Genomic DNA, 14163 nt, shown 5'->3' with positions numbered 1-14163 from the left:
CTTCTTTCAGACTGATAGGTTTAACGTTATCTCTGTTATTAGAACCAAACGACAGCCGTTGCTGTTTCGGAGCTGAAGGACCAGCGTTCTAAAAGTAACGGAAGCAACTGATGTCTTGTTTGAAAATGTACTTAAGTATTTGATTATTCAAACAGCAAACTAATGTGTTAGGTTACTCGTTACTGCAAAAAGTAATCAAAGTACTACAACGCGTTACTTTGTAACCTAGGCTGGATCCCACCATCTTCAAAAATCTCTAAACTGCCTTTCATTTCTAATATTCTAGAAAAAAATGTCTCAAAGCAGCTGCTTGCTGCTGTGGATAATAACAGCATGTTTGATAAGTTTTAGTCTGGTTTCCACCAGTATCACAGGACTGAGACAGCCCTTCTTAAAGTCACCAATGACCTCTTAATGAATGCTGACACAGGCATGTGCTTAATTTTTTTTTTTTTTTTTTTGAGGAGTATTTCCTTATCCGCTGTGAGAGTCCAAAGGACCGAGGGATGTCGTATGCTGTAAAGCCCTGTGAGGCAAATTGTGATTTGTGATATTGGGCTTTATAAATAAAATTGATTAATTGATTGAATTCTTGTGCTGCAAAACTTAAGTGCGGCCTTTGACACAATTAATCATGGCATTCTTTTAGATAGACTGAAGCACTGGGTGGGCGTGTCTGGTACTGATCTAAACTGGTTAGCTTCATACTTGTCAGACAGGAAGTTTTGTGTGTCCCTTAACAGTGTCATGTCATCCATTTCCCATATCAAGTACATTTTGCCTCAAGGGTCAGTCCTTGGTCCTATCTTGCTCTCATTATACATGCCTCCTTTGGGTGATGTCATCCATCGACATGGTGTCTCTTTCCACTGTTATGCAAATGACACTCAGCTGTACCTCCCTGTTAAACCCACTGACCTCAGCATGCTGAGTTCTCTACAGGACCGTCTATATGTTATCAAAATCTGGATGTCGTTAAATTTTCTCCAGCTCAATTCTGATAAAAACAAAATCCTTGTAACTGGGTAACAGCATATCACGAAACAAATACTGCCATCCACTGGTTACCTGTCTCAACACATAAAGCCTGATGCAAGAAATCTTGGTGTCAAGTTCGATTGTAATTTATGTTTTGCACAACATGTCACTAAGCTTGCCCAATCATGCTTTCAACCCCCTTAGAAATATTGCTAAAATAAGATCTATTTTAACTTTTAGAGATACAGAAACTGTAATACATGCTTCTGTCTGTTCACATCTTGATTATTGCAACAGCCTCTATTCCTGTCTCAATCACAAAACCTTGCAACAGCTTCAGACTTTTCAGAACTCAGCCGCAAGGCTTTTAACCAAAACCAAGAAGCACGACCACATCACACCAGTTTTGGCCTCTTTACATTGGCTCCCTGTTTGTTTTAGGATTGACTTAAAAATCGTATTAATTACTTTTAAGGCTCTTCATGGCCTGGTTCCAGATTACATTTCAGACCTGTTGGTCCCTTATGAACCTTTACGTAGTTTGAGATCCTCAGGCACAGGTCTTCTGCTTGTCCCAGAGTCCAGACTGAAGACCAAAGGGGACAAAAGTTTTACCACCAGGGCCCCGAGGCTCTGGAATGACCTGCCTGAGGATATCAGGCTGTCTGAGTCACTGGCTTCATTTAAGCCTCTCCTAAAAACATACTTCTGTCGGAAAACGTATCCTGACTTTATCTGAGCTGTCTATTTTATTGCTGTTTTATTAATGTTATTTCCCTTTTATTATCTTGATTTTAGCTTTAGCCTTCCTTATTCTATCTTTCACTAGATGACATTTTGTGACATGCTATTTGTTTTATTCTTCTTGTGTTTTAATTGTGTTTAGTTGTATTGTATAGCACTTTGCAACTGTGTTTTGAAAGGTGCAATATTAATAAAGTTTATTTTTATATATTATAACAGAAGCGTTTTCAGTCTGAAGCTGTATAGAGTTTCTGTTGTCCTGGCCTAATGTTGGGATTTCGTTGAGCAGTAGCCAGACCTACCTTGTAGTGAGGGAGTAGCAAGCTGACTGGCAGTAGCAGAGCATAGTAGGCGGGCTGGGGTTTATATTTGAACCATGTCCTGAATTAAGACAAGCCTGAGATATTCATAGCATGGGCAGATACCTATGTGCTACCACCAGGAACCAGTGCAGGGTGCAATTACTCTCCTCTCCCCTAATTAAAAAGCCATGACAGAATCAGCAGTTACTTAGTGTTGAAAAAAGACCAATATACTGGAGGTGCAAATGCAATGGTGGAAATGGTAGTGGTCATGTGCCTTCTGTTCAAGGATTCAGATCAAACACTTCTGAATCAGCTTACTGCACATGGGAATTACTACTTTTATAATGTCCTGTGTGGAGCTGAGTTTGAGAATATCTTGGTGCGCTCAGTCTGTTGATATTTCTAACATGATGTCTGCTTTATAATCGGTGATGAGTTTGACAGAACTGGGTATTTTTCCCGGCTAAGAGGAGAAACGTAGGATCCAGAGTATTGGGAGCTGGACTCATTATTAGGGAGTGAAAGCCAGATATCTCTGCTTGTGCTGCTTTAATGTTGTCCATTGTTTTTGAGAATGTATCTTATGAGTACCCCAACTTTATCTTTATCTTTATAGTGCTATACTTAATGTCTGGAGTAGCCCTTTTAAGAGCCGAGAATTTAAATCAAGCAGAGATTCAAAGTCTTATCATGAGATGCTGTGGTTTGTGGCGATGCTCCCCCCTCTATGTGAAGTTGATTGTACTTGGTAAAAACCAACTTTGAAGTGGACCAGACATTTACTGGACACTTGCAGTGTGTCTCAAATCACATACTTCTATACTAAATACATAATATTTTGAGTGCACAAGTGCGCTAAATGATTTCACACTGCACAGTACAGGAATAAGCAGTGCACTACTGGCAAACTCAAAACGGACCAAAAGTTGAGTGTGTAATGATGGACACTTCTCACCCTCAGTGGTCGCCATCTTTGTGACGTAGCAAACTTCTCAACTTTTGACGTGGCGGCCGGGGACAAGGGAACAAGGAGCCTTAGTTAGTTCCACATGTTTTTTACACTACGTAACAATATTGTTGTCTGACAGAAGCCGTCAGTAATGCTGGGTCTGTGATGATTTGGTACTGAAAACAATAATGCTTGTAATACTTGCTCCTCGCTATGGCAGCACATTTTAATCAGCATTGACGCTGTGGCGTATTTGGTTTATGTGTATACCGCCGTCTGTTTGCAATTTGCCGTTTAAAAAGGAGATGAAGAAAAAGAAGAGGCGGTAATAAAAATTTAAAAAAAAAAGCCATTTTCACTTCCTTGTTTAAATTATGAAAGAAGTATGTAGTATACATAGTGTACTACATTAAAGTGTACTAATGGAAGTATGCAGTTTAAGACACACTCTTGGTTACTGAATATGGGATTGGTGTAGCTCTTGAATAATTATTTTGTTAATTTGGTAGACCGGGTGGCTTTACAGAACATCCAAAAATCCCACATCCAGTAAGCCACTATGTGAGTGGGGCTGACATCACGAAATCCAAACAATAAGCAACCGCAAATCTAAAGTCAACAAAGGAGTTTTATTTACAGAGGGTGTCAACGAAAACATTTTCAATTTTCAACAAAACTTGCTCCAGTGAATGGCTCATGACACTGACGTATGTGTCTGTGCATCTGAGAAATATTTTTGTTGTTGTATTAGACTGTCTTTCTGTTTTGTTTTGTTTTTGTTGTTGTTTTTTTTCCATTGTTTTATAAGTCATAGGTTTGGGTGTAGAATGTTTGTTCAAAAGAAAATCAATAGAAATTTAAATTACAAAAAAAAACAAACCCTCGATTCAGCGGGATATGTATTTTGATATGTGTTTTTTGTATCAGTCTGTATCCCCATTCACAATTCAGAGGTTTGGCTGGTCCATGAATGCAGCACAGGCAGAGCTCTTCTATTTTTCCTCAGCAGCAGTTTGTGGAGTTTTGAGTTGCAGGGTGACTAATTCCATCACTCGATCAGATGCTAGGATACTGGCAAGTAATCTGGATATTTACCTGGCAGGGAAGATACCATGATTAAGAAGGTGGTTTACTCGGGGCGAGGCTCAGCCATTGCACTCCAAATGTGCTGACCCCAGTGAATTCCCCAAATGTGGGAATCTTGACTGCATAATTTCTGGTAGTGGGGAACTGCGTCCCCATACAGACAAAATATGGTGCGTGGACTTCTAGCTGGAGAGGTGCCAGTTGGCCTCCTGGGCACCGCCAAGGTGCCCTTGAGCAAGGCACTGAAAAGCAAGGCATATAAAAAAAAAAATCTACCGCGTATGAGTCTGAGAAAAGGTTTTTACTGGTTCATAACTTTGTAAGTCAATTTAGGAGGAAAGATGTTGACCATAAATCTAAGGAGTGTTAACAGCATATGAGGACCTTTTAATGATCAGACCAGAGAAAAACTTCAAAATGGATGAAATATTGGACTCAGGGTGTAATCCTCTGTCCTATCTCTATAGGCAGTCGTGGCCCACCAGAGTGGACATGCATCAGGACATAGAGGACAGTTTGGCAGCATCCTCTATCTCCCACGCTGGAGGCCCCCAGTCCCCAGCCCGCAGTGCAGAAAACCTCCTCAATGGACATCGCTCCAAAGGCATGATGGAGCTGGGCCGACGGAATGAAACAACAGTCACCGACTCTCCAGGTCTACCAGCACCGGTATGCCCATCTTCATCACACTCTGTTTGCAGTTTCATCACTGAGAATAGAAAAGGAATGGGTCTCTGTTTGGATGCACTGAATACTTAAAGGAATACTTCACCCATAAAATGACCACATATATATCAGCTAGTCATGTCATGTTACCTTGAAGTCATGAAGATAACATTTTTCTCACACGCCTCTGCTGAATTAATAATCCAAAAATATTATTACTATTACTATTGATTAATTGAAGTAAATGGGGACCATGTTTAGAAACAGCTGAGCTATATCAAAATGTAAGTGCTGCTCAAACAGTTGCATTTAGGGATGCGCGATAATATCGGCACGTCATCAGCATTTGCCAATTTCGGCTTGAATAAAATGAGTCGCCCAACATGTTTTTTCTTATTTTGCACAATGAACGAAAATTGAAAAACATTGTATTTCATGTCTCCATCTGCTGATCACAGTATGCATTATATGATGTTAATTCCACTACAGAATGGACTTGATGATCACTAAAATGAGGTGGGGAAAAAAGAGGATATATCATTATCGGTATCGGTTATCTGTCAAATGAGTTGTTGTATATTGGCAAATCAGATATCGGCAAAAAATTCAATATCATTCATCCCTAGTTGAATCGCCTTGCCTTCAGTCCTTTCTTTTTGGAACTAAAAGTGAAACCTATCAATGCTTTCACTTCTAGTCGGCTGTGGCTCAGAGGTAGAGCGGGTCATCCACCAATCGGAAGATCAGTGGTTCGATCCCGGGCTCCTCCAGTCTGCATGTTGAAGTATCCCTGAGCAAGATACTGAACCCCAAATTGCTCCCGATGATGCTTCCATCGGTGTGTGAGTGTGTTAAAAAAACATGAGTAGCAGGTGGCACCTTGTATGGCAGCCTCGGTCACCAGTGTATGAATGTGTGTGTGAATGTGACTCATAGTGTAAAAAGCACTTTGAGTGGTCGGATGACTAGATGGGCGCTATACAAATGCAGGTCCATCCATTCTAGTGACGGTCAGAAAGGACTGAAGGCAAGGCAGTGCAACTGTTTGGGAAGAACTGAGCATATGACTGGAGAAATTAGACTTGGATTATACTGCACAAATTGTGTGAGAGTTTGTACACTGATGTTTAAATATAGCATTGCTGTTGTTACATGTGGTCCCCGTTTACTTAAATTGATCAACAATATTTGGCATTTTTGGATTCTTTGTTAACCGTGGAGCCATGCATGTAAGACAACGTTTTCTTCATGAATTCAGGGTAACATGGAATGACTAACTTATATATATGTGGTCATTGTGTGGGTGAAGTATTCCTTTGAAATCCTGTTTGAATTTATTCTAATGCATGTGGCCGCTCTTTTTGTATTCCGATCTCACTCCAGGGAGCCTGTGCTGCTGCCTTAGGCCCTGCTCCTGGGTCTGCTTCTGGGACCATCAGGGCCGCACCATCCACCTCAGCAGCAGCCAAGCAGAGAACCTGCCTGTTCAGGTCTGACAAATTTGGATTCAGTTTGCAGTTTCAAGTGGAGTGATGTTATTGTGTGTTGGTTTTTACAAAACATTTACATCCATTACTACTGAATGAAAAAGAAGTTAGTATTTATTAAAAAAAAAAGATTAACTATTTTCATAATAACAGTGATGTTTATAGCTTCTCCATGTGTGGGTCCTAGGACCCACAGCTGGTCACTGTGTGTGTGTGTGTGTGTGTGTGTTGCTTGGTGCATTTCTACTCTGGGCCAATCAGGATGTGACGACGCCCTTCGTTAGGGCTTAAGAGAGGTGAGGAAATGCACACCCCAGACATTCTGACCCTTTCTCAATCAAATGCAGACCTTATATTAGCAAACCAAAAACTCTGGTCTCTAGGCCCTTTAGAGAATTTAGTGCTGTCTTTGAGGTGGACTTATGTGCCCCCCATATTACCCTGTAAGAATACTATATTAATGTAAGTAATCCGTGTAAAGGGCGTTACGGAGGTGTAGTGGTTAGCACTGTTGCTTCACAGCAAGATGGTTCAGGGTTTGAACCTGAGAGTCAGCTCAGCTGGGGCCCTCTGTATGGAGTTTGCATGTTCACCCTTAGAATACTCAGAAATTCCCTCGAGACAGCGACAAGGCCAAAAAGATTACAGAGGCCCTGTTATTTAAGGATCAGTGTCAGTGTACTTGAACACTGTGCTACACTGTGCAGTTGTGTTATTAAGGAAAATAGAAATATTGGATCGGGACTTGGTATTGGCAGATACCTAACATTAAATGACTCGGATTTGAAGCAAAAAAAGTTGATAGAGACTTCCCTTTTAAGAAGTACTTGATCTTAGATGCAGCAGAGTTTGCTGTGTGTGGAGCACACATTTTAAATGTCAATATCTCAGTTAATCATGTTCATTTAATTGTGGGAGGCCAGCATTGTGATCCAGATTAATATATTACAGGAATGTCTCTAGAAGTATTTCACATATTTGTGCATTTGAGTGTATTGTATAAACCCTGAAACATAAGGTTATTGTGTACTGACGCTACTGAAGAACCTCCATCCCATCGGCACACCTGCTTTGGCACACAGAGTTTTAGAGAGGCAGGGATTAAGCAGGCGGTGGGCCTGGTGTCAGGTCTGTGCAGAGCACTGGAACAAGAACTCACATCACAGTCTGATAACATTCAAAAACAGGAGTCACTCTCATTTGTTCCTGTGACATGAGAAATACTTTCACACCACATTTCACACCACTCGTCTCCTGTTTTCTCAGGGTGGAGGAGGACGAAGAGGAGGAGGAAGAGCAGGACCCCTCTCCCCTCCCAACCCAGGTGATCCTGAGGCGTAAGCCCCCCTCCATCACTAACCGCCTTACCTCCAGGAAAAGTGCCCCGGTGCTCAACCAGATTTTCGAGGAGGAGGGGGAGTCAGACGATGACTTCGACTTGGATGAGGGCCTGCCGCCCAAACTCAGCCGTCTCAAGATGAACATGGCCGGGAACGCTGCCAACCTGAGCTCGGGGGCAGGCTCCTCTTCGTCCCCGGGGACCACGCAAAAGCGCTATCACCGACGCAAGAGCCAGGGAAGGGGGTCATCGTGTTCGAGCTCTGAGACCAGTGATGATGACTCAGAAAGCCACCGTAGGCGTCTGGATAAAGACTCAGGCTTCAGTTATGGCTGGAACAGAAGGGACAGCAGTGAGGGGCCACCTGGCAGCTCAGGGGGCAATGGAGGAGGCAGCAGCTCAGGGCAAAGTAAACCTCCAGGAGAGGGAGGCGGAACCTCTGGTCCCGACAGGGGGAGTCCTCCTGGAGGAGGTGGTAATGGAGGAGGAGGGCATGGCGGCAGTGGAGGGGGGAGTGGGGGAGGAGGAGGGGGTAATAAAGGACAAGACAGCCCCTCCAGTTGTTGTAACAACAGTAGCACTACTCACCCCTCCCTCAGCTCTGTGTCACGCTCGTCCCGCACGGCGAGCCGCAGCACTGAGCTGATGGAAAGCCTGAAGCTGATGAGTCTGTGCCTCAGCTCCCAGCTGCAGCACCACCGCGGGGGGCGGGGAGGGCGAGGAGGAGGGGGTGGCAAGTTCATCATAGACCCTGGCACCCTCTCAGGAGGGAGCGTGAAAGTCCAGGAGAAATCAGCCTGGAGGATGTGCATTGGCTCTACCGGGAGCGTGGACACCGTCACCCTCCCCACCACCACTGCCCTGCCTCGCACCTACACCACCCACCGCAAAACAGCGCCACATAGCCCCCCGGGCCTGCCAGGTGGCAGGGTTGCTCACAGCAACCTGAGCGCCTTGAAAAATGGTGTGCTTCAACTACCTCTGTGTGAGAAGACCATCTCTGTGAACATCCAGCGGGGCGGGGGCTCCAGGGACGGCCTGCTCTGTACCTCAGCTCCAGCCAGCTGCTGCCAGGTCATCTGAAGCTCTGCCTCTCAGTCCCCCTACATGTTGGGCTAGTTTAAACACAACCTATTGTGTTAAGCTGGAGCAGATAGCTGAGCTCACATCAGCTCACTATCAACACATCTGCCTTCTGCTGCTGTCGTCACTTTGTTGATTTTAACATTTAGGAGTGTTTCTTGTGATCCCTGTTTTGTGTCCCCCTAACGCCCTCCAGAGAAGTGGAACTGATATGTTGTTACAATCTTAAAGGGATAGTTGGGCTTCTTTTCAAGTGGGGTTGTATGAGGTACTTATCTATAGTCAGTGTATTGCCTACAGTAGATGTCAGCTGGCAAGCTCCCAGTTCGCAGAAGCAGTCGGAGGCTCAGCTATGTATTGCTTTGGATGGTGGTCAGCGGCAAACATATTTTAGTCACTTAAGAAAAGACCTACCTAAAAACATTATCAGTCTAACAGGATGATACATTGAGAATATTTTCACTGCTTTACCTTGCCTTTACCTCGCCGTCAGACAGCCCTTTACTTTGGCACTATTTTCTCTAAGCCGTAGAACTTCTGTGTTCTTACCTAAAAGCCAAGCTGTGCCACTCTCTGTATTGCACTGCAGGTCAGTTGTTGGGGCCAGAAAGTGCTGCTGCATGATCAGACTAAAACCAAACTTCACTTTCAGAGAAAGTTGTTTTTTTCTGGGCTGTTCAAATAGAAATTAAAACAGCTGTATTTAATTCCACTGAATATAGACCTCAAAACTCCACCTGCAAACTGAGACAACTGGCCGTTTAGAGTTAACATTTCTCTCAAAAGGATTATGTGAAACCACCACCAAATAAGCTAGAGAGAGAGAGAGAGAGAGAGAGAGAGAGAGAAGAAAACTGCTGTACCCAACTATTTGGTAAAATTAGGCTTAATACCTACAAATAATGATCCTTCCCAAAGTTCATCTACAGAAACCTTATTACTTCTTTTTCTTCCTCAAGATAGTCAAGTGTGATCGTCTTTTCAGCGCTTTGTCAGTCACTTCTTTTACTATAGTGAGGGTAAAATGGAGCGTGAGATGGATAGGCTGTTTGGTGCAGAGTCTGTTGTGATGCGGACACTGTGCCGGACTGTTGTGGTGGAGAGGGAGCTGAGCCAGAAGGCGAAGCTTCTAATTTACTGGTCCATCTACGTCCCAATCCTCACCTATGGTCATGAGCTTTAGGTAGTGACAGAAAGAATTAGATTGCTGATATAAGCGGTCGAAGAGTTTCCTCCATGCGGTGGCTGGGCTCAGCCTTAGAGATAGGGTGAGGAGCTCAGACATCTGGAGGGAGCTCGGAGTAGAGCCGCTGCTCCTTCGCATTGAAAGGGGCCAGCTAGGGTGGTACGGCCCACTGGTAGGAGGCTCAGAACACGTTGGAAGAATTATATTTCTCATCTGGCCTGGAAACAGATCCTAACCAAGTCCAGGTAGCAGTAGCCCTCTGGGTCTGTGAGCATGAGCTTACAGTTTCAAAAGTTAGTTTCTACTCTTTCTGGCCCTCCGGTTTCCATACAAGTTTCCCCCTCTCTCTTTTTCAGCCTGTACAGTTTCCTTCCACAAAATTTCTTCTTCTATATACTGTGGTTCACAAAGGTATCCTTTTGTCTCCACAGTGAACAGCATTTTATCAGCACTGTCATAATCACAGTTTGTTATTTTTTTGTATTTGTTGTCTCTTCCATAATCCACTAAAAGCCTGACCCAAACAGCTGACCTGCAGCACAGCATGGAGAGCAGCACAGTTGGGCTTTTGGATAAGAATACAGAAGTTGTACAACTGAGAAAATGTACTGCCAGTGGAAAGGGCTTTCTGATGGCGAGGTAAAGCGGTGAAAATATTCTCAATATAGTGTTCACTTAGACTGATAATGATTTTGTTAGATTATTTATTTATTTTGATTGAAATATGTTTTGTTGCTGCCCCCTGTCTACAGCAGTACATTGCTGAGCCTACATGGTGGTACTCTGGGAGCGTTTCGGCTAACATCTACTATATGTAATGCACTGGCTATGGATAAGTACCTCATACACCCCCCATTCCAAAAAAAAAATCCAAGCTATCCATTTAAGAACAGTATGCTGGTTTTAGATCACAGTAAAATGAGGAAGGTTTGATGCTAACTGGTTGTGGGATGGAAAACACAATGGCAGAAAAGCACTTTCTTTAGATTTATTGTGAAGGGAAAAATGCCAGCAAAAAAGTCAAAATATGGAGACAATTTTTTATTTATGTTATGAGCATAAAGTCAATTCTTTGAAAAAAAAGGTCAATATGAGAACAAAAAAAGTAATTTAGGAGACAAGTCATAATCATTTAAGAATGAAGTTGTCATTTTACAGAACATTTTTAATATTTAGAGATAGTCATTATATAAAAAGTCATTTTGAAGCTAAGTTGTAATTTCACAAAAAAATTGTAATAATTTGAGATAAAGAGGGAGAAGTCACAATGCTTCATGAGTAAATTTGATCAGGAAATCTACATTTTTCCTCTAAACTTATTTTCAGGTTCTGACTTAATTTCATGAAAGTGAGGGGGGGTTTCTATTTCTTTCATTTACAGTTTCAACTTTATTCTCAAAACACAACACTCAAAATATTCTATTTTTATTTTTAATATGTGGGATTATTTTCTTGGAACAGCAGCCCTTATACTCTGTAGTTGTAGTGCACAGTGGTCAGGCTGTTCTCATGCACTGTTGGTACCAGTAGTTACAGGAACTATTGAAATAGTTGCAGTGCTGCACTGTAGCAGGCAGCTGACTCTCCATGCTGATAAACAAACACTCCTTCACACCTTCCTTCCTTCCCCTCTGAATGTTAGCTATCTGTGGGTCTATAACATGAATTACATTTTTATAAACCCATGCAGGAACCTCTGTTTTACCTGAAGAGAAAAGGTTTTAATTTTGACTCCATATTGCACTCAGACAATCTGTTTTATCTTGTTTTTGAAATGATTTCTACTAGAATGAGTTCATATGATCTGTCAGAACCCCGTTATATGTGGACAGTATGTGGACAGTGGCTCTTTCTAGAGGTAAGAGTTTTACTTTAATAAATGAGACATCAAAAGAAAAGCTGGTGGTTAATCAAAGTGGGTGTGTGCACTCCTCTGTAGCAAGATGATGAAATGTTACTGCTGACCATATATTTTAAATGAAGTATTGCTATTGTTTTATCCATATTTTAATGTGTTGCTGGTAGAGAACATAAGTTGTGTCTGGCTCAAGTAGTGTGTCCTGATTTGATCTCTGCTGACTTCTTTCAGTACCACCTGCACCCACGTCTCCCGCAGCTGACTGTACATGTGGGTGCAGTGTGTCGACTGGTGTATATATAGTATGTTGAAAAGTAAAGTTTATTTTTAAAATGTGTACATTTTGTGGAGCGATGTGCTGTTGATGACAGGAGCCTGTGTGAAGTGTCACTGGTTAGAATAAGTGTGTGTGGTGCAGGTTAACCAGTAGGAGTTCACCTGTGCTTTAAAAGGGGCTGGCCAACAGATGAAAGACAGGGAAGATGAAATGGGAAAATTCTTTAAGGGCATTGGCAATAAGCTATCTGGTGTGTTGCAGCTATTTGTACAGAAACGTTTTCATTAGTTAATTTTTTTTAAATTCCAAACTTGTGCAGCCTCACAGCAGCTGACTAAACAGAAACACAGGAAAGCTATGTTTGAAATATTTCTTTGTCTCTTTGGTTGTTGTCTGAGTTTTCTTTTTCAGAGTAGATGTAAATAGAGTTGTAAATATGGTGCTCTTTCTCTTTATCTAGAACAACAGAGTGAACCCTTTGGTGCATAGTTGTACAGTAATCTAGCCTTATGATAATTAGTAATACTGTATGGGTGTCTCAGCTAAAAGTAAAGCCTATTCATACTGTCAGGTCTGTTTGACTGTTGTCTTACTCAGTTGTATCCAGGTGAATGATGTGCATGTGTTTCAGTGTTTAACATTCAATGACACACAGAGAGAATCAGCCACAGAAATGTTACTGGACCAAAAAGCAGCAGCAGAAGAAGAAAAGGGGGCAAAAAGAAAAAAAAGAGTTAGAACTGACAGAAATATTCAATGTATTATTCTGTAGTTGATATCAGTTGTCAGAAGTTACATATAGCTATGGTAATATCCAAAAATAAAATGTGAAACACAGTCTTGTGTTGTATCTGGGTTTTTGTTTGATTTTTCTCAAACTGGCTGAGACCAGTGTTCCTCCAGTGCTGAAATTATTCTTCATTACTCATATGACATATTCCCACTTCATAAAGTTGATATAGCAACATGTTACCAAAAAAAAAACTTATTTACACAGCCAGCATTTACAGAGCGACATTATCAGTAAGTAGAAGTCTTTGTTTCCACTTGATGAATGTAATTTCAATCAGGGGTGATATGGCAAAAAAAAAAACTATTTCAGGGTATTTTTACGATTATGATATTCTTTACAAATAAGTAAAAAGCATATTTTATTTTAATTTAAGAACAAAGAATTGCAACAAAATAGGTTTGCCTTCAAATATTCAGTAAAAACTAAAGAGAAATGATCTCTCATTTCTTTTGTCTGTCAACAACATCAGTAACTCATAGTGAGATTCAGATTCTGTATACAATATTAATACTACAAAAAAATTCAAATCTACCACAGAGTACACATTTAAACAGTTCCCAAATACAAAAAATGTACCCTGGGATCTGTATATATAAATTAACAGGCGATTTCCTTCTCTTTTAGCAAAATCCTAAATGACTTAGTTGGTTTTTTTCCTCCACCTGGATCTTTATGTTCTGCCATTTGTCCTCTAATCATCACGCTGTAACCTGTGACAGGCCATGATACCATAACTATTGCACATGTAGTTTCTTGCGGAGCTGTGACCATCACGTTAGTTTACATTATCAAACATTTGCACGGCGAGAGGGGAGAGAGAGAGACGCTGTGCTACTGCCAGAGGAGCCGCTGAATTCCTTCTGAGCGGTAAATTGCTTAAAGAGTCTGAGTAGTCTGTTTTTGATCAACCCTGAGGGAAATGTGTGTTTTTAGCTGCTAAATGCTCCTCTGTGTTCACCAGCTAGGACCTAATTCCTAATGTCCACTGCATGTACAGCTTGACTCACTTTTGGTACCATGTCCTTTTCTCAATTTCGTTTTTCCACTGCGGATAGTACCCCTTCGGGGTAGGTGAGATTCTCAGCTGATCATTGTAGTGACGCTGCATGAAACTGCCCTGACATCATCTGCAGGGTGACACACAGTTATCCTCTAAGTTACTCTATTCCTCCCTCCAAAGCAGTAAGCCATGTGTCTGCTGCTCAGGTTAGATCATTTTCCTCTGTCCTTTTTGTGAAGGCCAGTGTGCATCAATATAAACATGAGTCATGGCAAATTGTATTTGAATCGTGCTCATACTGGCTCAAACAGTGTTCGGGGAAAAAGAGTTACATGTAATTAAATGACTACATAAATGTAATTGTAATCAATTACAGGTGCTAAGAAAAAAATGTAATTAAATGAGTAATCAA

At 41.7% G+C, this 14163-nt stretch overlaps 1 protein-coding gene and 1 pseudogene across 1 annotated transcript in view; both read left to right on the top strand.

Annotated features, from left to right (window-relative positions):
* snrka (SNF related kinase a) overlaps nt 1-12796 on the top strand; it is a 97982-nt gene extending 85186 nt beyond the window's left edge. The window contains exons 6-8 of the mRNA XM_050045775.1: nt 4530-4731; nt 6112-6218; nt 7482-12796. Of these exons, the coding sequence (XP_049901732.1) occupies nt 4530-4731; nt 6112-6218; nt 7482-8637 (1465 nt within the window). The 3' untranslated portion in view covers nt 8638-12796. The remainder of the gene's footprint in view (nt 1-4529; nt 4732-6111; nt 6219-7481) is intronic.
* LOC126392540 (uncharacterized) lies at nt 4064-4217 on the top strand (annotated as a pseudogene).
* Nucleotides 12797-14163: the final 1367 nt, after the last annotated feature.

Source organism: Epinephelus moara, chromosome 6, assembly GCF_006386435.1.
Source record: "Epinephelus moara isolate mb chromosome 6, YSFRI_EMoa_1.0, whole genome shotgun sequence".
Classification (NCBI taxonomy): Eukaryota; Metazoa; Chordata; class Actinopteri; order Perciformes; family Serranidae; genus Epinephelus; species Epinephelus moara.
The sequence above is the reverse complement of the archived record's forward strand: the minus strand, read 5'-3'. Positions and strand labels throughout refer to the sequence as shown.